Source organism: Paroedura picta, chromosome 16, assembly GCF_049243985.1.
Source record: "Paroedura picta isolate Pp20150507F chromosome 16, Ppicta_v3.0, whole genome shotgun sequence".
Classification (NCBI taxonomy): Eukaryota; Metazoa; Chordata; class Lepidosauria; order Squamata; family Gekkonidae; genus Paroedura; species Paroedura picta.
In genome coordinates, this window is record NC_135384.1 from 21434784 (window position 1) to 21460734 (window position 25951).

General features: G+C 48.8%; 1 protein-coding gene across 6 annotated transcripts; it reads left to right on the forward strand.

Annotated features, from left to right (window-relative positions):
• Window positions 1–1191: 1191 nt before the first annotated feature.
• Window positions 1192–25951, forward strand: SLC35B1 (solute carrier family 35 member B1). 6 transcript variants are annotated; one of them, XM_077313603.1, is made up of 9 exons: window positions 1192–1463; window positions 3574–3677; window positions 7435–7565; window positions 9286–9316; window positions 11220–11380; window positions 14143–14269; window positions 21068–21174; window positions 22417–22570; window positions 25536–25951. In XM_077313603.1, exons 1-9 carry the CDS (start codon window positions 1207–1209, stop codon window positions 25586–25588), a joined length of 1125 nt encoding a protein of 374 aa, XP_077169718.1. In that variant the 5' UTR covers window positions 1192–1206; the 3' UTR covers window positions 25589–25951. The 6 variants fall into 6 exon arrangements, with proteins under 6 accessions (XP_077169718.1, XP_077169720.1, XP_077169724.1 ...); XM_077313605.1 differs by having other exon boundaries at window positions 11298–11380; XM_077313609.1 differs by having other exon boundaries at window positions 1447–1463; window positions 7461–7565.

Here is a 25951-nt window from a genome sequence, read left to right on the forward strand (position 1 = left end):
CTTCCTGAAGGATATTGAGCATTGGTAAAGTCTTAATATGCCAAAAATTAGCAGAGTGCCTTAATATGCAAGTAGTGCAGAGTGCACACAGTCAGACAACAAAGACATGCTCACCAACGTGGTACTTAACTAATATAAGAACTATTTATTGGAGAACATAATTCTACATACTTAGTTGTTGCCGCTGGGGAGTTTTAATTGGGGTTTTATATTGACATTTTATGTGGGATTTTATCTATAACTCACCGAAAGATGGCTTGCCGGGAGCAGCGGGATATAAATCAAATAATTAATACATACATACAGGTAAAGATAAGGCTCCTATTCGAGTCTAAATAGCTGGGTGGAAAGATGCTCGAGGCATCTCCTTTCCATCATGTTGCAGACTTGGGAGATGGAGAAGAGTGAGAGAGACTGGGGAAATGGGAAATTACCTTCTAGGGACAGGTTTGTTATTGTTAGGTGTGAAGTCGTGTCCGACCCATCGCGACCCCATGGACAATGATCCTCCAGGCCTTCCTGTCCTCTACCATTCCTCGAAGTCCATTTAAGTTTGCACCGACTGCTTAGTGAGATCAAAGGTGAGCGATCAGTGTCCCTATCTATATCACTATGGAGAGTCCCTGTATGCAGCCTCACAAGTCAGGAGTCATCGCACAGAGAGCTGTTTCCAACAATTCCTCCACTTCATCTTTACAAAGCGAGCCCTATGGGAACCTATTTAGAAAATGTTATACCACCTCATACTTGTCAGGCTGCTATAAATGTTCAATATCAAAACCAACCACTAGAAACACCATTATCCCATTTTTCTCCCTGATTGGGGGGGGGGAGGGCTTTGTCCTTTCCCCTCCCCCATTTAAATCGGGAAGTCAAACTGCAGCCCTCCAGATGTCCATGGACTACAACTCCCATGAGCCCCTGCCAGCAAATGCTGGCAGGGGCTCATGGGAGTTGTAGTCCATGGACATCTGGAGGGCCGCAGTTTGACTACCCCTGATTTAAATCCTCACAACATTGTGAAGGATCCAGTGGTGGTCAAGCTGGGTTCTCCAGCAGGGGCTCATGGGAATTGTAGTCCATGGACTTCTGGAGAGCCACAGTTTGGCCACCCCTCCAGGGTCAAGCAAGGTGCATCACTATGCCGCCCTAGCCTCTTATCCACCAGGGCTTCGTGCCCCAAAGCCTTGGTCCAGCCCCCACGACATGGGCTCTCCTTCCTCCCCTCGGCATCCTTCGCCCCGCCCACTTCCGCGCAGCGCCCGCAATGGGAACCCGCCACGAAGGGCCGCTCCGGCCGGCCGGCCCCGCCTCCTCCTCCGCGGCGCAATCGGCGCGCTCCACATCTGCCGGCGTAGAATGCCGTCGCCTTTAACTCTTTCAGGACCCAGCGGAGGGCCCGACCCTCACGGTGCCTGCAGAGGCGTTTCCCTCGAAGCCAGCCAAAGCCAACGGGGCAAGGGGTGTGTGGGAAGCCGCACAGTCTTCAGGTTCTCGGCCGACGAGGCTCGCCTTCCCGGACGCTCTGCCAGTTTAGCCGCCTTCGCTCCTGAGGCGGCGCGGCCAGCAGGCAGGCTGCCAGCCACCCCGGGAGGGGTCCTTGCGGGCGGTAGTCGCAGCCGCCTCTATGAGGCCCCCCGTGGCCTCGCCGGGTGCGCCGCTGCGGGATGTGTGCGTGGAGTTGGCGCCGCCGCTGCTGCTGAGGCTGCCGGGGGCCGAGGGGGGTGCGGGGCCGGCCATGGGAGCCGGCGCGGGGGTGAGCGGCGGAGGGGGCGCCTTCTTGCCCGAGCGGCTGCGCCTCCCCGTCTGCTGCCTGGGCGTCTTCGTGTGTTACTTCTGGTACGGCGTCCTGCAGGAGACAATGTAAGCCGCCCGAGGAGGAAGCGCTTCCCGGCCCCGGTCCCCCCGCAGGGGCCGCCTCCGCCGCCGGTAGCCTTGCAGTTAGGTCGCTTCTCTCTGTCAAAGGTCTGCACCGCCCTCCCCCGAGGAGTCGCTTGGAGATGATCGGGGTGGAAGCTGCTTGGCGCAGGGAGCTCTGGCTTGCAGGAGGTTGTCGGTTTCTAGGGTGCTCCTGGGTGTCCCCTCGCTAGAGAGGCTGGCGTGTCCTTGGTGTCTTCAGGACCACTGGGCCCAACCAAATGCTGGGTAGAAGAGCTCCAGCTTGCAGGCCCTGCGGAACTGGGACAGCTCTGACAGGTCCCTGTTCTGGGAGCTCATACTACCAAGTACTTGGAGTGCTGAGTTCAGTTTTGGCCACCCCAGTTGAAGAGGGATGTGGACAAACTGGAGCGTGTCCAGAGAAGGGCAGCTAAGATGGTGAGGGGTTTGGAGACCAAGACGTATGAGGAACGGTTGGGGGAGCTTGGTCGGTTTAGCCTGGAGAGGAGATGACTGAGAGGGGATCTGATAACCATCTTCAAGTATTTAAAAGGCTGCCATATAGAAGATAGAGCAGAGTTGTTCTCCCTTGCCCTGGAGGGATGGACCAGAACCCATGGGAGGAATTAATTCAACAGAAATTCCATCTAAACATCAGAAAGAAGTTCCTGACAGAGTGGTTTCTCAGCGGAACAGGCTTCCTTGGGAGGTGGTGGGTTCTCCATCAATGGAAATTTTTAAACATAGTCTGGATAGCCATCTGACGGAGAGGCTGATTCTGGGAAGGTTCAAGGGGGTGGCAGGTTACAGTAGATGAACGATAGGAACATGAGTGTCCTGCATAGTGCAGGGGGTTGGACTAGATGACCCATGAGGTCCCTTCCAACTCTATGATTCTATATAGGGGTCAGGATAGAAAATGTCCTGGACCTGGTTGAGGCCAGATGTACTTCCTGGGGGTCAGGGACTACTAGCTTGTTGGAATTTCCAGAGCATAACACTCTTCGGGGAACATAGGCAGAGAGGTGTTCCTCTAGGTATGCTAAGCCCAGAATGTGAATGGCCTTAATGGTGAGAACCAGCACCTTAAAACTAAATCTGAAATTCCACCGGAAGATAGTGCAGCTCCCAAGGGATGGGAGAAATATGGGCCCTCCAGGGGGTACCTTTGAGGACCCAGGCAGCTGCGTCCTGGATCAGCTGTACTTTCCGGGTCAAGGATAAGGGAAGGCCCACATAGAGCCAATTGTGGAAGTCTAGCCTAGAAGTGACTGTGGCACATTGGCTAGGTGCGCCAAAGCCAGGTAGGGCCCTAGTAGCTTAGCGAAGGTGGAAAAACACCAGCGAAGTTACTCTTGTGACCTGTACCTCCCTTGTAAGAGAGGTATCCAAAATCACACCCAGATTCCTGGCTTCGTGGACAGCCTTAAGCTGAACACCATCCAGGCAGGGTAGGAATATTTGGCTTCTGTTCAGTAAACAAAAATGCTTTGATCTCAAGAAAAAACAAGATCCCAGTGGCTGCAGCTGGAACACTTAAGGAATGAAATGTACCTTGCCATGCTTTTTTTCTGCCCACCCACGAAACTAGCACGTACACGTGCTTTGCAAATGATCTGTATGCAAGATATGCATTGATGGGTATCTCAGGAGGGCTCCACCTTTTGTCTCTGACTCTCCTCTCTCAATTTATAGTACAAGAGGCAAATATGGGGAAGGAGTGAAACAGGAGAAATTCCGGTATGCCTTGTCCCTGGTCTTTATCCAGTGTGTGATCAATGCTGTTTTTGCCAAACTATGTAAGTATTTCCAAAGGAACCATACACTAGCCTGCTGTGTTTCTTAGCTTAATTTTTTAAAACAAAACGTTTTGGGAACTGTTCAGGGTTTGAGGCAACGGCCCCAGGGCCTGTGACGGGGAGGGGCAGTTAGGGAGGAAATGTGTTGGGCCCGGTGGCTCAGTTCCTTTTGTCGAAAGGAAGCTGTTTGTACTGAAGGAAAGTATTGCAGCTGCAGGATCCCCACTGCTGATTGGGTTAGAAATGCAGGATTTCCAGGATAGGGTGGGCAGCATCCAATTCTGTGAAAGTGTCCCCCATCCTAGCATATTTCTGGATCCCCTATTTCTGTTTCCAATAATGTTGGAATTGTGTCAGGTAATCAGGAGAAGCAGCTAGAGAGGAGAGTGCATGCTGCTGCTCACCCTCAGCTCCTTGGCACTTTAAGATTTAAAGGGCCATCAGCAGTCTGAGCAGGCTAACTGGGGGCACTTCCTTGCCTCTCTTCCCTGTCCCTGCCTCCTCTCAAGGAGGAGGGCCTCGTGGAATTATTGTTTCAGTTTATTTACCAAGCTCAGGAAGGGCGTAATGGGACTGTATAGTAAATCAGGTGTTTTCCTGGTATCTAGGAAGAGTAAGCTTTCCCAACTCAATGTTGCAAAATGGTAACAAAAGTCCTGATATTTTATGGGCTGGACTTCCCAATGCAAAATGAATATAATATTTGCCCCCACATGCATACTCCCGACCCTGACCAGTACTAATCCTGCACAAGGGACCTGCATTAATTGTGCTTACTGTTTTATTCTGTTTTAAGTGGAAAGGAAGCGAAAATCAATCTGAAAGTAAATCCCCCCTGGCCAAGCTGCATGCAAAATACATTGGGGTTGTTCAGTGAACAAAGATCCTGTTCCTTTTGCCACTATTTGTTCCTTCTTGCCTTGGAGTGGCTCCCGTTTGTCTTTAGTGCATACTGTTTCACATCCTCCTGCCTTTGCTGGGCTCACCGTGCCCCTACTTCCTCATCTCCCCAGTCTCTTTTCCTTATCTCTTCCTCCCCTGCGCCTTAACCAGGGTACAACCTGTCCTATTCCAGCATCCTCTTGTACAGCTTTTCTGAGGCCTCATTTTTCAAAGGCTGGTTTTCTCTCAGTCGTTCTTGCCAGTGTCCACTGCTGACCATTCAGCTGGTTGTCTTGCTGAGCCCTCTTACCGCCTCCTCCCCACCTTCTGGCATAGCTACTCTGTTACCCCTTCTACCCCTGGATGTGGTTTCAGTCCTTCAGATTGTGCTGCCTCACCTACCTCTCACTCAGGTATGTCCTTCACAGCTTGCTGTTTTGCATAGCCTCAGCTGCCTTAATACCTGACATTCGCTAAGCTTTCCCGCCATGCTTCCTGGAGCATCCTTGCTTGCATCATCCCTTCTTTGGGCACATGGGGAGAAACTGGGTTTCCCTGGGTCTCTCACTCAGGGAGAAAATGAAGGGTTTCTTAGTGTGGTTGTTAAGAGAGATGTTTTCCCCTGTTCCTCTCTTTCTCCTCCATCTCCCATTTCAGCTGCCAACATGTTTCACTCCCTCTCCGTTTGCAGGGGGGTGGGAATCATTGATCCACCCTTTGTGACCTTTTCCCCACTTCTGTCCTTTCATAAATGGCTGGAAAAAAGGGAAGTGGGGTGAGACACCCCAAAGAGGGTGTGCCCTTTTTCTTTTCTGCCTTTCCAAGCCTTTGCCATAGTTCAGAAAATCAAAACCCAGGTGGGGGTGAATTTCTGCCTGATGGTATTTTTCTTTTTTGGCTTTAAGGACCATTTTTTAAGATTTAGAGCCAATATTTAATTATCACTCCCAAAGGTGGGCGAAAGGGGAATTGTGTGGAAGAGTGTGTGTGAGGGGGGAATTCATGGGCCAGTTGTCTGGAGGTCGTGGTATTTTGGCTCAAGCAGAGTCAGCTGAAGTGAAATCCAGCTAAGACGGAGGTCCTCTGGTTGGGTCAGTGTGCTCCGGATGAGGCAAAGCCAACTCTCAGCTTGACAAGTCCAGTTAACAACATTGGCCGTTGTTAAGAGCCTGGGTTTGATCCTAAACTCCTCCCCATCTGTGGAGGCCCAGGGTCACAGCCATTGCAAGCCAGATATTTCACCATCTTTGACAGGTACATAAACTAGCTCCTTACCTTTTGGCACCAGACCTAGCCACTGTGATCCACGCAGCGATCACTTCTAGGCTGGATTGCTGAAGCTCACTTTACACAAGGCTGCCGTTGAAGTTGCCCTGGAAACTTCATCTGGCCCAGAATGCAATGACCCAGTCCCTTGTTGGGGCCCAGTGGAGAGCACACATTTGACCTGTGCTTTCCCAGCTGCACTGGCTCCATATTGAGGACCGAATCCGATTCAAGGTTTTGGTTATCACCTTCAAAGCAATAAACACTACCTGCAGGACCACCTCCTCCCCTTGTAGATTTCCTTATTTCTTTATTCTGTAGGACTTCTTTCAAAACGGTAATATTCGTTTTCAGTGAGATTCTTTCATCAGTTACAAGTCCTGAACATTAAAAAATAATTATTATTACAATTTGCTCAAGAGCCAGGCCAAGCTGGAGATTTTTGTTGGAGGGATCACTTGGGGGTGAAATTGGGGTCACCGTGAGTGAGCAGGCAGTTGTGAGTTCCTGCACTGTGCAGGGGGTTGGACTACATGACCCTGGAGCATCCTTTCAACTCTATGATTCTAAGATTCCTGGCCCCAAAGAGGTTAAACTGGCCTCAAGCAGGACTAGGGCCTTTCCTACTGGAAAGATCAGAGCCCTGTGAGACCAAGGACAGGGTCACAGGCCTGCGAGACAGAGCTGCTCCATCAGGCCCACGGTTGAGGCTAGAAGTAACACTGAAATGCTGGCCCTCCTTCTCAAAACATCCATCAAATGACCATCAAACACTGATTGTCAAATTCATGCATACACCACTCTCTCCCTAGAGTGAGAAGGAGCTGGCTTCTAGAATGATTTGATTTTAAACGGGAAAGTAATTAATTTGTGATTTTAATACTTATGATTATAGTATAATATAATTGCATTGTATTATTTTATTGTTTACACATTTGTTGTTACCCAATCTGAGCCTTTGGGGATGAGTAGGTTATAAATGTCTATTGTTGTTATTGTTATTTATTATAGTAAGCCATTGCTGCACTGTCTACATTGGTTTCCAGATTGTTCCCAGGCTCAGTACAAGGTGCCTCTTCTGACCCTAAGAGCCCTACGTGGTTTGGGCTGAACTTTCTTGAGATAGCCTGCCTTAGACTGTGTTTGCTTCATGACCCCCCCCCCTCCCAGGCAGCCCTAAAAGTACTCCCAACATGGTCTGCCTGCCTTGGGTGGCTTCAGTTTCATTTGAAGTTCAGGTGGGCCCTAGAAAAGAAGAGCTGTTTTGTTATACCCGCTTTTCACTCTCCAAAGGAGTCCCAAAGTGACGTGCAAAACCCCTTTCCTCTCCCCACAACAGATAACCTGTGAGGTAGGTGGGGCTGAGAGAGCTCTAAGAGAACAGCTCCAAGAGAACTTACTAGCCCATGGTGAAGGAAGAGTGGAGACTCAAACCCTAGATTAGAGGCCACTGCTCTTTCACCACTGCACCATGCTGGCTCTCAAATTCATCCTCCTCCTTCACTCTTTGGAACATTCCTGGTCCTTCAGCTGGTCTTAAACCACACACACCATAAAATGAAGCCCTAGTCAATGTACCTATTGCGTATTTTTCCCCCTCTACAATCAGTGATCCAGTTTTTCGATACCGTCAAGGTGGATCGGACGCAGAACTGGCTGTACGGCGCTTGTTCCCTTTCCTACCTGGGAGCCATGGTGTCCAGCAACTCGGCCCTGCAGTTTGTCAACTATCCAACACAGGTGAAGTGGGGGAGGTTGCTGACAAAGGGGGAGATGTGGGGGAGGTCAGAGCAGATGGAAGAGACCTCCTTTCTGCTAAGAGCACTCAGCATTCTCTTGTGCTGAAAGCAATGCCAAAGTATATAGCAAGAGCAAAAGACCTTCGTCAAAGGAAGGTAGCTGCTGATGGATTTACTGTTTGGTTGGAGATGGTGGAAAGTGCCTTCAAGTTGCGGCCGACTTGTCACAACCTCATAGGGTTTTCCAGGCAAGAGGGTGAGCAAAGGAGGTTTGCCTTTGCATAGCAACCCTGGACTTCTTTGGTGGTCTCCCATCCAGACACTAAGCAGAACCAACCTTGCTTGGGAGAGGAATGGGAAGGCGACTGTAAACCGCTTTGAGCCTCCTTCGGTTAGGGAAAAGCGGCATATAAGAACCAACTGTTCTTCTTTTGAGGTCTGACAGGATCGGGCTAGGCGGCTCCAACCAGGGCAAGGCTGCTGTTTAGGTACCAACTCTAATTCTGAGATGGGGCAAAGATTCTTAAAACCAGTGTGCAGCCCTTTGCCAGTTATACCAGTGGTGAAGCAGGATTTCTGCTTCTCCTGTTAGTAAGAAATGAATGGCTGTGATTACTAACAGTCAGCATGGCTTTCTCAAGAACAAGTCATGTCAGACTAACCTTATCTCGTTTTTTGAGAAAGTTACTACCTTGCTGGATCAGGGGAGAGCTCCCCTCACTGGCAGTCTTCAAGCAACAGCTGGATAGATACTTATCCTGGATACTTTAGGCTAATCCTGGATTGAGCAGGGGCTTGGACTAGATGGCCTGTATGATTGCTTCCAACTCTATGATTCTATAACCCAGCCTTTCTCAACCTTTTTACCATTGAGAAATCCCTGAAACATTTTTCAGGCTTCGAGAAACCTGGAAGTCATGTCAGCAGGCCACACCTTCTGGCCACTCCCCCAGAAGTCACATGTCTCCAGAAATGACATCACTCAAACACTCCCACCAGATGTGGCAACACCAGGACACTCCCATAGCACAGGAAGTGACAGCACAGAACTCCTTTCATATGATTTGTGAATATACCTGCACTCTAGGCTGCCTGCCAGTCTGCTCTTCTTTGCCAAAGAGAGCCTACAGAAATGGCCAGAGCAGGACTATGTGGCTCTATGTGGCCCCAACACCCACCCCAATGCCAGCAACAAGCCTGGGGCAGGACTGTGGCACTCCATCCTCCTCTCCACAGTTGAGTTAAAGTGAAAGTGCTTTCCTCTCTGGACTCCAGTCACTACCACACGCAACAAGCCTCGGCCAGCTAGGATTAGCATGGCCGGGGCCAATCCCTACCCACTCCATGCCCATCATTGGCCACTGGGAGGGGGGTCAGGCTGACAAGACCATATATGGTCATATTGCCTGTTAATTTTTGAAAAAGTTTTTAAAATATATTTAAAATCAACTCCCATTCAATTGGCTGAACCCTTCTGGGGCTGTTGCAACCCCCCAGGCTTTCACGAAACTCCAGTTGAGACAGCCTGCTAGATCCAAAGGTGAGGACACACTAGAATTGTAGTTCATCTGGGGGGCTCCTGTTGGCTTCTATGAGCTGAGAGTTTTTGTTGGTGCCTGGTTCCTTGAATGTTAGGTGAGCTGCCTTGTATGTTAATGTAATGGGCAGGCGGCGTATTTAGTCTTTGCAAACTAAATAATTGATTCTCTTCTCTTGTATAGGTCCTTGGGAAGTCCTGTAAACCAATCCCAGGTGAGATGCCTGTTTGCTATAATTGACGTTGTGTGTATGCTGTGCCAGGTAACCCCTGGGATCATGCTTCAACTTAGATGTTGAGGGGGCTGGAGCACCTTCCCTCAGGAAAACCTGAAGAGTCTGTGACAAGCATGGGGTGGAGAGAGTTGAGAAAGAGAACTTTTTCTCCCCCCGAAAAATACTAGAATTCGAGGGTTTCCAATGAAGCTGATGGATAGTGGGTTCAGGATAGACAAAAGGACAACTTTACACCAAGACTGATTAAAATGTGGAATTTACTGCAAGAGGGTGTAGAAATTTAAGAAGAGCCCTGCTGCATCCAACCAGTGGTCCGTTTTGTTTACTCTCCTGTCCTATACTGTGGCCAATCAGTTCCCAAGTGGCCAACAGCACGGCATGGAGGCTGAGGCCTTCCACGGATGCAGCCTCCTGGCTCTAAGATGCAGAGGCTTAATGCCTTTGAATGTGGAGATTCTTTTCAGTCACCATGGTTAGTAGCCCTTGATAGATTAAAGCTGTCTATTCCTGAGGCCATCAGTCCATTGGGTTGTCCAGGCAAGAGATGAACAGAGGCGATATCCCATTGCCCTGCTGGTGGACCTCCTGATGGCACCTGGGTTTTGTAGCCACTATGAGACATGGTGCTAGACTAGGCAGACTCATAGTCTGATCCAGCTTGGCTCTTCTTATGTTCTTAATTGACAGTTGCCTTGTGCTTGCAGTATACTGGGGTGGCAGAGGAATGGGAACAAGGAAGGGAATTGGTGTGGAGATCAGGTGGCTCATAGGGTAGAAGGGAAGAGGATATTATACATACTGAAGGTGCTCCTCCTACAGCTGTCTTCTGCAATCTCCAGAAACCTAGGCGTCCTGGGCTCTACCTGGACATCGAGCTGTGGGTGGGCTGCAGTGAGGAAGGGAAGTTGACCAGAAGCACCCCTACTTTGCTGTGCCCCATTTCTGCCCAGTCTACTCTACAGCCCCCATGCTCAGTGGCATCTTGCCAGAGCAGGTCCTGCAACCCCCAGAAATGCCTCTTCAGAGGGCTGCAATGGGAGGAGAAATACAGAAGATCAGCCTCTGAGGCTGACCCCAAGAAAGTTTATTTCTGGGGTTGTACAGATTTTGTGGCCGTATGGGTTGGGTAACTGCAATATGGAGGGCAAAAGGTAACAAAATCTCACCCCCATCAGGATTACATTCCCTCCCCCTAGCATATCATAGCTCTCCCCCCCCTTCCCCTAACTCATGTGGCTGTTACTTCATGTCGGATCCACAACTAATTTTCCTGTGGAAGATCCATGACAGCATTTTTTGGGTCCAGATCATGGGATCTAACCCCTTGGGAGCTTCTAGAATCAGGAGGAAGACCAAGTAGTTGGTGAATTATTAATATTTGGTGTTTCTTCTGTAAAAGGTCACCTTTGGTGCGATACTCTGGCTTGCATCCACAAGTGGACAATTTAGAAAGTGGCCATCCATGTGTCTTCTTCAAACAGGATTCTGCCAAAGGATCAGAGAATTCCCACAGATTTGTCCCCTGGAGAGTGAGGGCAGGAGGGCTTGTGGATAACCAAATCCATCTTCATTTTCTGCTAATTCAAAACTTGACTCTGCAATCATAAAAAAGTAGTTTGGGGAATAATTTTGCCATGTTTGCATTCAAACAGGAGAGGGAAAGGGTGGTAGTATGACGCCCCCTGCTGAGGGGTAAGGGCTTTTACAGCTGTTGCCAAAGATGGGCACTCACACGCATTGCTGTGAGAAATGGGATCCTTGCTGCTGCGTAGAAGTGGGTGTGGCACACGGTTTCAGTGGCCACTGGCTGGTTAACATCTCTGAACTGGGCCCTCTGGGGGTGCTGTTCAGTATTTTTTCCTCACAGTCCTTCTCTCTGCAGTCATGCTTCTAGGGGTGACCGTTCTGAGGAAGAAGTACCCCGTGTCCAAATACCTGTGTGTCTTACTGATTGTCACAGGCGTGGCCCTTTTCATGTACAAGCCGAAGAAGGGAGGCGACATTGTGGATGAGCATCTCTTTGGGTATGGGGAGCTCCTGCTGGTAAGCTCTGACCTCTTGGAAGCCCGTTTTGGCTGCAGAGACTGTTTCCCGTTATGGAGGGGGGGGGTGAGAGGAGGGACTGGGTAGCTGCTACTGGAAACCCAAGGCAGGCCCTAACTGGGTGCCAGTTTGTTTCTTGGCACGAGGCAGAGGGGGTCACAAGCGGGTGCAACAGTTGCTCATTTTCAGACAGAAGGAAATAGGGATATGTGGGGAAGTTCACAGTCAGGGCAAGTCCAGCATGATTTTCAGGGGCATTCTCTGGCAGGGGTTCATGGGAATTGTAGTCCATGGACATCTGGAGGACCACAGGTTGACTACCCCTCCCCTACGGGCATCTTCGAACAAGTGATCCAGGGTGGGAGCCAGGAAGCAGCTGCTGCAAGAGCCAGCACCCAAATGGCAGCCCCGGCTTGCTTTCCGTCACCCAGCAGAGATCCTTGTGTTGTGGTGGCTGCAGGTGCTGCCAAATGAACATTATTATTAAAAGTCTGCAGAGCCAATCAGATTGCCAGCAGCCAACCAGAAGCCTTGGTGGGGAAAGCCCCACTGGTCTCCACCCACTTTTCCAAAAACACTTGGTGGGCATTAGGGGAGGTGTCTGTGGGCCCCATGGTACTCATGGGCTTGGAGCCCCTGGTGTGCACCTTAAGCATGTCATGTTTTCAAGTGAGTAGCCGTGTCAGTCTGAAGTAGCACAACAAAATGTAATCCAACAGCACCTTTAAGACTAGTGAAGATTTATTCAAGGCGTGAGCGCTCAAGTGCAGGTACACTTCCTCAGACAAAATGGAACGAGGATCACAAGACTACAGATATATGGAAAAGGCAAGTTAATGGCAATTTAGTAAACTTGTCATAGTATCCACATTATGCCATATGATAATCTGCGGGAGCAGTAAAAATAAAAGAGTAAGGGCATTGGGGGCGGAGAAAGGGGCGGGGCAAGTCCAGGATAAAAACTCAAAGGGGCCAATCGGGAGCCGCAAAGCGAATGTCAGTCTGTGCGGCTCCTGATTGGCCCCTTGGCCTGGCCTAGACGTTCCTGGCCTCAGAGGTGAGCGCACGGCCGAGTGAGGCTTTGCTGCTGGGAAAGGAATCCTGTTCCTTTCCCTGGCCGAGGCTGGCCCCTTATGTCTATTAATTCTTTGGTGGACAGTTTGACCTGTTTGTCTTATGTAGAGAACAGAGGGGCATTGTTGGCATTTAATGGCAGATACAATGTTAGAAGATGCACACGTGAATAGGCCTCTGAAGGTGTCGGTGATGTTGTTAGGGTCAGTGATTGTGCTATTGGAGTGTATGTGTCGGCAAAGTTGGCATCTGGGTTTGTTGCAAGCTCCCGTACCATTGTCCATGTTCAAATTAGATCCTGCATTGTTGTGGGTGAATTGTTTGAGATTGGGAGGTTGTCTGTGCCAATTTCAAGAACAGGCTAGAAAGGGAGATAGCAGAAATGCAAGTTATTACAACACTCAAAACAATGTCATACCCTGGACTCAACAAGGACATAGTATTTTTTAATCTCACTACGCATACTAACCTCATCCAATTCATATACACATTCCTTACAATCCCCTCTTCTTTTTATTTTAATTTTTGGGGATGATGTGACTGTAATGTGATGTTGGTAATATGTAATGTAATTTCAAATTTAACTCTCTGGTCTCAGGAGAAGGTAACTGGGTAGCAAGGCTTGTCTCTTGCAGGGATGCTTCCACGCTTGGGTGGAGACGGAGAGGGCAAGCAACTAGTCTCTTTTAATTATTTCTTTACACAACTGGGAAAGTGTCTGCCATGAATTACTAACATGGACAGTTTTATTCCTCCAGTGTGTTTGTGAACTGCAGCTGAACTCAAAAGGACTGATGAGCTGTTTTAGCAAAGAATTATCAAATGGCATAATTCGTATACTATGACACAGTTTACTAATTTGCCACTGATTTACCTTTAATAGATATCTGTACTCTCATGATTCTTGTTCCATTTTTATCTGGGAAAGTGTGCCTGCACATGAAAGTTCACACCCTGAATAAATCTTTTAAAAGTGCCATTGGGCTCAAATTTTGTCATGTCATATTTTGTAAGCCTGGTGTCAGGGCTTCATTCCTTGCATCCTCTACCCAGTCTCCATCAGAGAAACATGGAAAGGGGTTTTCTTGGCCACCCTCAACATCATCCTTCTGGAGCTGGGAACCAGAGTTGGCCTGTCCTCCTTGCCCCCTCCCCCTTTTATAGACCTCCCCAGGCCCAGTTAGGCACCTTCTTAGGTCTTGCAAGAGGAGACTACATGGTCCTATGAGATGAGGACCTGCTCCATCAACAGCCATGAGAGACCAACCCACAGGATATCAACCACCCAGCAGCCTGATATTGATTGGAAAGCCTTTAACGTGTCACTTGTTATTTGTGGCAGAGGTGGACAGCATGCCAGTCTGCTAAAGAGAGTAGATGATGGGCAGGGGTTAGAGATATTTATGGGGGTGGTGAAGGGCAGGTGGCCATAAGTACTGCAGCAGTGCACATCTTGGGAGCTGAATGTTGTGGAAAACTTGGCCACTTTTTATATTTTTTATTACTGACCAGCTTAGCTGATGGGAGTCATTTTTTGACTTTGAGGGGTAGGTATTTGTCCCTATTTATGCCATTATAACTGTGCAGAGCATGCATTTACACGTGTGTTAAACCCACTTGCTAAGCAAGCTGCTATTTACAGTGTGTGTAAAGAGCACCTGTGTGTGATTCTCCCCCCCCCCCTTCAGTTGCTGTCTTTGACACTGGACGGACTGACGGGAGTGTCTCAAGACCACATGAGAGCACACTACCAGACCGGTTCCAATCACATGATGCTGAACGTTAATCTTTGGTCCACGCTGTTCCTAGGAGCTGGTAAGGACTCTATTGGCAGTGCAAAGGAGGGAAATGCATGTTGTGGGACCAGTGGAAGGCTGCACAGACACTGCTGTGCCTCTGTGGCCCAGCACATGTTTTTTTTTTGGTGCAGTGAGAATCCCGATCAAATCATAAAATCATTCTGTGCCTACTATTTCATTTGCTGATTGATTTGCTTAGACTATTTCTATGCAGCATCTAGAGTCTTGCATGAGGCAAGCTTACAATTAAAAACCACAGTCTAAAACACATGTTGTTACCGAAAAAAGAGACAGTCTTTCCCTGACCTCATGTTTATTGCTGTGCTCAAACATCTCCTCCTCTTAATGGATTGCACTTCGTGGGTCAGGGTGGATATTTCCTTGATGGGTGGTAAGACAGCAAACCAGAAAAAGATGCCCTCCCCCAAAACCCTTGACTTAAAACAAATGGAATTGAGCACCTAAAAGTTAAGAGAACATAAACAAGCAGGGCAGATGATACCGTTGGTCAACTAAAAAGTAACACATACAGGTATTTATTTCACAATAGATTAAAAACCAAGGCTGACCCTTACAAGCCCAGAACTAGTGGGCAGTCAGTGAAATTAATGACTGCTTAGAAGGGATAAAAGGAAGTCCTCCTTTGCCCAAAGAATAATTGGCCTGTGGGATTCGCTGCCATAGACAGCATCAGGAGAACTGGATAAACATGAAGCAGAGGTCCCTCAGGAGCTATTAGTCTCTTGGTATAGATGGAACTGTGTGTCCAGGGCAGTGATGCTTGGCATTCTTAATGTTAGGGGAGCCACAGGGGGAGAGTTTCTGGAGTCCCGGTCCTGCTGCTGGATCCCCTGATGGCCCTTGGGCTTTGGCCACTGTGTGACAGTGGTGGATTGGATGGGCCATTGGCCTGATCCTGTGTGACTTCTCTTCCGCTCTTTTGTAATAACATCAGTTGTCATTGATAATCTCTAAAAAGGTAAAGATAAAGGTATCCCCTGTGCAAGCACCGGGTCATGTCTGACCCTTGGGGTGACGCCCTCTAGCATTTTCATGGCAGACTCAATACGGGGTGGTTTGCCAGTGCCTTCCCCAGTCATTACCGTTTACCCCCCAGCAAGCTGGGTACTCTTTTTACCGACCTCGGAAGGATGGAAGGCTGAGTCAACCTTGAGCCGGCTGCTGGGATCGAACTCCCAGCCTCATGGGCAGAGCTTTCAGACTGCATGTCTGCTGCCTTACCACTCTGCGCCACAAGAGGCTCTGTAATGACATACAAAAAAAAACTGACAAATATCGTCCCTGACCAGCCATGCCTCAGCCCTTAATAACACTACAACAATGATCAAGTTGTAGCCTGGCAATAATAGTCCATGACCAAGGGAATGAACGTCAGCCGTAAACTTTTTTCTAAAGCATGCACAGTCATGGTCCAGTATGCTTACTCCTGTGGCAGCGATTCACTCATGTGCCTTTCTCACATGGCCAGAAAAGTTCTGTTTATGATGTGTGCATGTACGCAGAGGTACGTACAGTATTGTTTGGGCAGTGAGATGGGCCAGTGGGTCAGTGTGAAACCCAGCAGGCCGGTGCTTGTGTTCTGCCCCAGCTCCACTCGACCCCTCCACTAGTAAGGGGAAGCCACCAAGCCAGCCTCTGCCCTTCTTCAGACAGCCCTGGAGCAGAGCTGCCATCGCAGAACGCCCTTCCTGTCTGCTGTCTGCTCTTGCTCATTAGTGGTCTGTGCCATCATTGGGGGTCTCCCTTGCTCCAGCAACCGGGGGAGGGGGCTGGCGGGGCTGCCTTCTTCCCCATTCTGCTCGACAGGCACGCGTTGAAACCTCGTCATTTATTTCTGCGTGCAATTGTTCAAAGTTCTCCGTCGAGGGTTGGATAATTAATGAAAAGGAGCGGTCCCTTGCAGCCAGATGAATTTGGAGAATGATTGTTTCCCTCTATAGTGTTTTTTTTTTAAAGAAGAACACAAAAGGCTGGGGAAAAGCGCAAAGCTCAATTCCACTTGAAGCTGCAAAAAAAAGAAAAAAAAAGCCTGTTGCCTCTGAACATTTGCAGCCAAACTCCACAGAACGGGAGTGATTTGGAGGCTCCCTCCCTCTGTGAAACATGGCTTGAATCGTAGGGGTAGGTAGGATCAAGAGCAAAGTTTTAAATCCAGCATTACATTTTTGTTTCATTTATTTATCAAAGCGTTTTATATATGTGCCCCCCCCCCAGTGGAAGGATTCCAAGGTGGCTCACTAAAAATAGTCCACACATGAGTTTCGCAAGAACAAGTCATGTCAGACCAACCTTATCTCTTTTTTCGAGAGAGTGACTACCTTACTGGAGCAGGGGAATGCTGTGGACATAGTTTATCTGGATTTCAGTAACGCTTTTGATAAGGTTCCACATGATATTCTTGTTCACAAGTTGGTAAAATGCGGTATGGATCCTAATTCTGTCAGGTGGGTCAATAACTGGTTGACAGATCGTAACCAACGGGTACTTGTTAATGGTTCAGCATCTTCTTGGAAAAGAGTGACAAGTGGAGTACCCCAAGGATCTGACCTGGGGCCTGTGTTGTTCAACATATTTATAAATGATTTGGATGAAGGAATAGAGGGGTACTTATTACATTTGCAGATGATACTAAATTGGGAGGGGTAGGAAAAAAACAGAATCAGGATACAGGATGATCTTGATAGGCTTGAGAAGTGGGCTAAACTGAATAAATGAAGTTCAATAGGGACAAATGTAAAGTTCTGCATTTAGGTAGGAAAAACCATCTGCACCAATATAGGATAGGGAAGACTTGTTTTGGCAGTAGCCTGTGCGAAAAAGATCTAGTTGTCTTAGTAGACCATACATTGAACAAGGCAAATGGGATTTTGGGCTGTATCAAATGGAGTATCATGTCCAGATCACGGGAGGTGATGGTACCGCTTTACTCTGCTCTGGTTTGGCCTCACTTCGAGTCCTGTGTTCAGTTTTGGGCACCCCAGTTGAAGAGGGATCTAGACAAACTGGAGCGTGTCCACAGAAGGGCAACAAAGATGGTGAGGGGTTTGGAGACCAAGGTGTATGAGGAAAGGTTGGGGGAGCTTGATCTGTTTGGTCTAGAGAGGAGATGACTGAGAGGGGATCTGATAGCCATCTTCAAGTAATTATATAGAGGATGGAACAGAGTTGTTCTCTCTTGCCCCGGAGGGACGGACCAGAACAAATGGGATGAAGTTAATTCAAAAGAAATTCCATGTAAACAACCAGAAGAAGTTCCTGAGCGGTTTCTTAGTGGAACAGGCTTCCTTGGGAGGTGGTGGGTTCTCCATCTTTGGAGATTTTTAAACAGAGGCTGGATTGCCATTTGATGGAGAGGCTGATTCTGTGGAGGCTCCAAGGGGTGGCAGGTTACAGTGGATGAGCGAGAGGGTTGTGAGTGTCCTATCTAGTGCAGAGGGCTGGACTAGATGACCCAGGAGGTACCTTCCAGTTCTATGATTCGCAAACATCATGGGATGGATCCAGCTAGCCTTACCAACCAATATTGCCCAATTCTCCTTTCTCCAGCCCTGGTCCTGTGTGATTTCTCTCTATGAAGGTCTCACAATCCCTTGCAGAGCTTTTTTGGGGTAGTTGGAGGAAACCACTCTTTGTTTCCTCACTAGCAAAAAAGCTGGTGAGATCCAGGGACAGCCTCTGAAATCTGAGTGTCCGTGGTCAAAAGGCCTTTCTAAAGGAAACAGCTTTATGAGCTTTCCTGGATGCCTGGCCAAGAAGGCGTTTATGGATCTCTTCTGGACACTGGTTCCAAAGGGTTGGGGCTAGAACCAAAAAGGCCTGCCACCAGCCTAAGAGATGGCAATGCGAGTTTGAAATTACATCCTAGAAAAGCGGTTGACAACCTCTGTAACACCGCGACCCCATCTGCGGCGGTGGGGGCGGCGCACGTAGGCACGCATGCAAGCGCACAACAATCTGGAGGTGGCCAGTGCCATGGCTCTGCTGCTGCCACCAACCTGTCCTAGTGACCCTGTGGAAACGGCTAGGCAACCCCACTTGGGGTCGGGACCCCAAGGTTGAAAACCAGAGTCCTAGAGCAGGGGTAGTCAACCTGTGATCCTCCAGATGTCCATGGACTGCAATTCCCATGAGCCCCTGCCTGCTGGCAGGGGCTCATGGGAATTGTAGTCCATGGACATCTGGAGGACCACAGGTTGACCACCATGATCCTAGAGGAAAAGAAACCTTGCCCCCCTTTGTGGAAGTGAAAGGGACTCGTATCTGTGACAGGCTGCATCTGAAATTCCGGATGAAGACATTCAGAGCCCCAGAAACTACTACGGCAGCTCTTCCTGTCACCGCAGTGAGTTGAAAACGCCCGTGACTGGTTGAGATCAGGCGTATGCCTTGGTTGGTGGAGCGGTGGTAAGAGTGGGGGACTCTAATCCGGAGAACTGGCTTTGATCCCCCACTCCACCCCATGGAGCCTGCTGTGCTGGTCACAGAATTCTCTCAGCCCCACAAGGTGCTGGTTGTGGGGAGAGGAAGGCAATTGTAAGCCACTTGAGGCCCATGAGGCCTGCTGGGTGACCTTGGGCCAGTCTCAGTTCTGCCACTCAGTCCCACCTGCCTCACAAGGTGCCTGCCGTGGGGAGAGGAAGGGGAAGCCGTCATCAGCTAATTTGAGGCTTCATACGGGAGAAAACAACCAATTCTTCATCCGTTTGCTTGTATTTCTCTATTTGGGTGGTTCCTCTCATGCCCTTCCTTCCCAGGTGTTCGTAGTGAGGGATGGGGTTTTCATTCACACACTCCCACCCCCATCCCTGTAGCAGCCCTGGGACATCAGTCAGAGAATGACTGGCCAGAGTCACCCAGCAATCTTCCTTGGGGGAGGGCTTGAGCCATGTCTGCCTGTGTGGAAGCAGCTCAGGGCCTTTGGGTGTGTCTGGAAGATGACATGTGCTGGAAGGAATGTGTCACATCCCTAAGATGAGGATGTCCTTCACCTCAGGCAGGCAAAATTGGCACCCTGAGCTTGGAGTGGAAAGGATGCTGCCGTGTCCTCCTGGGCTTCCCTGGCAAACGGCCTCTACATTATGTTGGATGAGGACCGGTTTGCCCGGTGAACGAGGATGTGGCTACAGGTGAACCATTCGAGCTCAGAGAGTAGGGTGGATAGAAATGTTTGGGAGAGGTATGGGTTCCTGGAGAATGAGGCCCGGGCAGTTGCAAAGGTGGGTCAGTGGAGAGAAGAGACTGACCTCCACTTTGCCAGCAAGATCCTATCTAGACTGTGGATAAATGAAAGGGTGTTGCAGAGATCCCCATGCCTGGGAAGTGTAGCAGAGGCCTTATTCCCACAGTGGCCATGAGGCTGAAGTCTTAGGAGGGCCTGCTAGTGAACAGCTGGCCTTCCTGCTCTGCTGGGCATGTTCTGGAACATCAGAAGAAGAGCTTGAGCAGCTGATTGGGCTGGGGAGTGATGTCACAGAATCATAGAGTTGGAAGGGACCTCCAGGGTCATCCAGTCCAACCCCTTGTACAAAGCAGGAACTCACAACTACCTGCCTACCCACAGTGACCCCAGTTCCATGCCCAAATGATCCCCCTCACCCAAAATCTCCAGAATCCAGCCTGGCCTGGAAGAAATTCACCTCCCATCCCACAGTGGCAATCAGCAGTTCTCTGGGTATGCAAAGAAGGGCCACAAGTGACAAACATTATCTGCTGTCAAGTAGCAGCCAACATATAGGGGCCCCTAGTCGGCTTTCCCAGGCAAGAGGTTTCAGGGGTGGCTTGTCATTGCCTGTCTCTGTGTAGTGACTCTGGACTCCCTCAGTGGTCTCCCATCCAAGTGCTGGCCAGGGCTGAACTTGCTTGGCTGAGATCAGGCTGTAAAATTCTGCTCTTGTGGACCTTGCCAAAGGCTGCCAGCCCTTTAGTAATTGCCATCTACAAAACCTGCTTAACACCAAAGAAAGCAAGCACATTAACTAGATTTTGTCGTGTTGTCTGAATGGCCCAGCTCTGAACTGGCTCCAGGGGAAATTTAGCTGCATTCATAGGTGTCCCTCACTCCTTCCCTCTCCCCCCCCCCCCCCCCGCTTTGTGCCAGAGAGCCAGCTGGGTGTTGGACTGGGATCTGGGAGCAAGCGGGGCTTTGTTTTTGCTTGGTATGATTTACCTTGCTTATGTCAATTCTGCAGGCCAGATTGAAAGTGAATGGCGGTGGGTGAGCCTTGTCAATTTTAGGGTTTTATGATGCTTTAATACTGGTTTTAACCCTTTGCTACAACCCCCCCCCCCCCCCCCGAAGACAATAATGCTAGGAAAGTTGAAGGCAAAGAGGAAGACCCAGCTTGGGATGGGTGGATTCAGTAGAGGAAGCCACACAAACTTCAGTTTTCAAGACCCGAGCAACACCATTAACAGTAGGATGTTTGGGTCGCCATGTGTAAAGTGCCATGGGTGTTTGATGGAGCTCGCTAAATTGCAACAATAATCCGTGTTCTGCCTGCACGTGTGCACCCGACACACATAAGCGAGAGGTGGAGCCGAAGGCAGTGCTTCACCTCAGCCAGTGAGGGAAAAAGAGAACCAACCTGAGAATGCTGACGTGATCTGTGTGTCTTGCTTTGAATTCTTGGATAAAGGACTGTTAGTGTTGCTCAGGCTTCTTTTCCAGTTCTGGTGCTTTTTATCCACAGATGTGAGATATATGCAGGTTTAAGAGGCTGGCACCTGGTTGATCAAAACAGCAAAGAAGTTCATCTGGTTCTTAAAGTCTTTCCCCCCCCCCCTTCCCCTGCAGGTATCCTATTCACAGGAGAGCTCTGGGAGTTCTTGAGCTTCACAGAACGTTACCCCAGCATCATATACAACATTGGACTCTTTGGACTCACAAGTGCTCTGGGCCAGGTGAGCTGCCTGTTAACATGCCTCCCAGGGGGTGATTCAGTTTCATGTAGTGGTGAAGAAGAAGAAGAAGAGCTGATTCTTATATGGCGCTTTTAAGGGTGGTGACTCTTAATCTGGAGAGCCTGGTTGGATTCCCCACTCCTCCTCCCCATGCAGCCAGCTGAGTGAATTGGGCCAGTCACAGTCCTGTTAGAGCTGTTCTCACAGAGCAGTTTCTCCCAGCCTCACCGGGTGTCTGTTTGTGAGGAAAAGAAGAAAGGTCAATTGTAAGCTGCTTTGAGAAGTGAAAAGTGGGGTATAAATCCAACTCCTTCCTCCTCAGTGGCATGTCCTGGGTTTTAAGCCAGCCTTCTATTTGTTCCAATTCTTCATTCTGTTTTCAAGGGGAAAAAGTAGAACCTGGGTTTGCATGCCATGAGGGAGCTCAGGAAGTTTTGGCCTTGGAAATGCAAACTCTGCCCCCTTATTTTGGACCAGGAGGAGATAGAGTTAGTTTGTGATCCCTTTTTAAGCATCTCAAGAGGAGGAAGAGCAAGAGATGACATTTGGTAACCCCTGAAGTCCAGTCCAAATTCAGCAGCACTGAAGTGAGCTGCCTTGGAAGGCACCCTAAAGGGCAAAACAGGTAAGTGGAGCTCTGACAGAACTGTTCTGCGAGAACAGCTCTAACAGGACTATGACTAGTCCAAGGGCACCCATCTGACTGCATGTGAAGGAATGAGATATCAAATCTGGCTCTCCAGATCAAAGTCCACCACTCTTAGCCACTCCCCCAAGCTGGCAAACAGAAGAAGGTACATTACTTGGACTTGAAAGGCTACCTACAGTCACCCTCTTAAAGACTGCAGATTTGGATCAGAGCTGGCTGTAACAGCACTGAACACGCTGACCTCTTCAACCATGCATTGTCATCTGCACAGTCTGTCCTGCTCATTGTGGGAACAACACTGGTGCCATTTAAACCACATATCCTTGCAGCTGTGTTGAATACTCTTGACACAGCAATAATGCTTCTGTAATGTTTGTGCATAAGTCTTCGTACCACTCATTTGAGTAAAACATTGTCTTAGAAATGTTACATTTAAAACCAGAGAATATTTTATGGAAAGGGTTTTTGTCCCCTAAAATTTCCCCTTTTTTCAAGCTGGAAGAATGATGCTTTCACAGCTCTAGTTGTCCATCCCCGAAGCTAGGCAGCGGTTTGTCCTCTCCTTACCTGCTCCTTTCTCCCTTCCAATCCAGAGCTTCATCTTCATGACTGTGGTCTACTTTGGTCCTCTGACCTGCTCGATTGTCACCACCACCCGCAAGTTCTTCACCATCCTGGCCTCGGTCATCTTATTTGCCAATCCTATCACCAACCTGCAGTGGGTGGGCACCATTCTGGTGTTCCTGGGTAAGGTTTGGACTCCTGGCTAGTCTTCCGCTGTTTGTTCTGCCTTTGGGGGTTTGTATCCCACTTCCCCTTGAGACAGAAGCTTTAATAGGCATGTCGTGGGGCAGTCTGGTTAGGACCCTGTCACACAACCCCTGCCCATAAAGCAGGACCCCAAATGAAACGGTGAAGGAGTTAGAGGCTGCAGTACATTTAATAATAGGGTGGAAGTCATTGGCGCAAATAATAAATTCATCAAATGCTCCTGGATTACTGAATATAAGAAAGATATCATCTATCTATATACCCTTATATAAAACAGAATAAATTTGCAGCAAGGATTGAAATTAGCATTCAAACAGAACTTAGATTCAAATTTATTTATTTATTTTATATACCGCCCACCCCAAAGGCGGTTTACATAAAATGGGAACAGTACAATTAACTCAGTTTATAGTGATGTGGTAAGAACAATAACAATGAGAACAAGATAGTGATAGTAATAAACATTGTAGAACAACAGAATACTAGGAAGATTGATTAACTCGTACTGAGGCCCAGTGGTTTAGGCAGATCTGTAATGAAGCCATAAATAGATTCACGAGCCTTGAAGAAACAGAACTGCCCAGGAGCACCCTGCCAGATCACTATGACCAGAAGGAAAGAGACCCAAGAGGCCAAATGTCAGAGACTCACTCGTTGCCCCTGATCCCGGGCTGTAACTCTCCTACAGATAGTCATTGCTGCCTCTGATAGTAAAGAGGTTAGCCTCTGCCAAGATCACAGAAGCAGTAAAACCAGGCCACCCGCTGACAGAGACAGAGGTTTCTGCTTCCTTGGAGGACTCTCTGCATCTGCAGAGAAATTCGACTTGGTAAATTAGTCTGATGAGGACCGAGGATGCTTCAGGAGGCACAGGATGTTCAGAGCAGCTGTAATGTCCCTTTAAGGGTGGGCAGAGATGGAGAAATCGGCATGCTCAGGTTCTGGAAATTACTACAGTTCTGTAGGGGGAGATTTGGGGAGATGGAGGGGAAGAATTTATTGATCCTTCCCATACAGTTTGCTTGCGGAGACCCAGCTTGCTATCTCTCTAACAGCAGGCTGGTTGACCCCCAGGCCTTTCAGCAGGCCAAGGAAACAGTCAGGAGTTTATTAATGCCCCCACATATTCGGGGGGAAAGACTAGTTTGTAAAGTAAAAGGAAAGCAGGGGGTAGAGGAACCAAAACAACCACCCAGTGAGGGCTGCTTAACTGCTGTTCCGGGCAATGGAGGGGTGAGAACACGGGGGGGACGGGGGGGGGACTGGTTTGATTAGGTGTCCTGAAAGAGAGGCACCCCAGGGAAATGTTTGGTGCTGGAAAGTGCTGCCACATCCCAATGGAAGGACCCCAGGTGGTTTTCAAGGCAAGAGACGTTCAGCAGTCATTGGCCATTGCCTGCCTCCTCATCACAACCCCGCTATTCCTTGGCGGTCTCCCATCCGAATACTGCTCGGCTTCTGAGTTCTGATAGGGCTAGCCTGAGCTAGGAGACCGTTTAGAACCTTTTAAATATCCACATGATATTCTTGTTATGATTTGGGCTGATCCTGCGTTGAGCAGGGGGTTGGACTAGATGGCCTGTATGGCCCCTTCCAACTCTATGATTCTGTGATTCTATGATTCTTGTTGACAAGTGGGTAAAATGCAGTAGGGAACCTTATTCTGTCAGGTGGATCAATAACTGGTTGACAGATCGTACCCAGAGGGTACTTGTTAATGGTTCAGCATCCTCTTGGAGAAGAGTGACAAGTGGAGTACCCCAGGGATCCGTCCTGGGGCCTGTGTTGTTCAACATATTTATAAATGATTTGGATGAGGGATTAGAGGGGATACTTAAATTTGCAGATGATACTAAACTGGGAGGGGTAGCAAACACAACTGCAAGACAGAATCAGAATACAGGATGATCTTGATAGGCTCGAGAAGTGGGCTAAACTGAACAAAATGAAGTTCAATAGAGACAAATGTAAAGTTCTGCATTTAGGTAGGAAAAACCAAATACACCAGTATAAGATGGGGGAATCTTGCCTTGGCAGTAGCATGTGCAAAAAGGATCTAGCAGTCAGCAGTGTGACTCAGTGGCTAAAAAGGCAAATGGGATTTTGGGCTGTATCAAACGGAGTATCGTGTCCAGATCACGGGAGGTGATGGTACCGCTGTACTCTGCTCTGGTTCAGCCTCACTTGGAGTCCTGTGTTCAGTTTTGGGCACCACAGCTGAAGAGGGAGGTAGACAAACTGGAGGGTGTCCAGAGGAGGGCAACAAAGATGGTCAGGGGTTTGGAGGCTGCCGCGTCCCCCCTCTTTCAAAGCTCACTCTTATGAGCAGGCTTTGAATCCTATTAGATAAATAAATGAAATAAAACAAACCAGGCGAGATGACTTTAAATGGGGTTTAGTCAGATTCATGGAGCAGAGATCTGTCAGTGGCTTCTAGCCGGGATTATTGGAGAAAACCTCCATATCTAGAGGTAATAAACTTCTGAAACCCAGTGTTGTAAGTAGGGATGCCACCCACCAAGTAGGACCTGGGGATCCGCTGGAATTACATCTCATCTCCAGGACTATAGACATTAATTCCCCTGGGGAACATGGATACTTTGGAGGGTGGACTCTGTGGCCTTGTATCCCACTGAGGTCCCTGTCTTCCCCAGGCTCCAGCCCCAAATCTTCAGGAGTATCCCAAACTGGGATCTGGCACCCCTACCCATCCCATCCCCTGCTGGTGGCCTCCATGGAAGGGATGGCCTTGACCTCTTTGCCCTGTTTGTTGGCCCTCCAGGCCAGTGTGTGAAATGGGATGATGGCCTAGATCAGGCCTAGATGGACCACTGGCCTAGATGGACCACTGGCCTTGGTCTAACAGAGCTCCTAACTTTTTCGTTCAACCATTCTGCAGGACGATCCCTTAAAACACTATTTTCCTTTGGTTTCTTTGCAGGACTTGGACTGGATGCCAAATTTGGGAAAGCTTCCAAGAAAACCTCGCATTGAGAAGTCTTTTTGGGTGGCTCTCTTCAGCGCCTCAAGCATCACAAACTGTTAACTTTAAATATCTTATTTCTCTGCGACCATTGTCAGAACGGACTCAGGACAAGCGCTTGAGGGAGGATGGGGTGCAGATGTGTGTTTTGTCTCTTGCTTTTTTAAATTCCAAACTATTATATTTTTTTTTAACGTTTTGGGTTGGCTGGGCTGATTACAATCAAGGAGGCGAACTCCCCCCCCCCCAGTGCCCTGCCTACTCCACACCCCCCCTGCAATCAGAGTTGGGGTTGATGGGCAGCTACAAGGGGATGAAATGATTAACAGAATGGGAGGAATGCTTTAAAACAAATAAAACGAGGGGAATGAGAA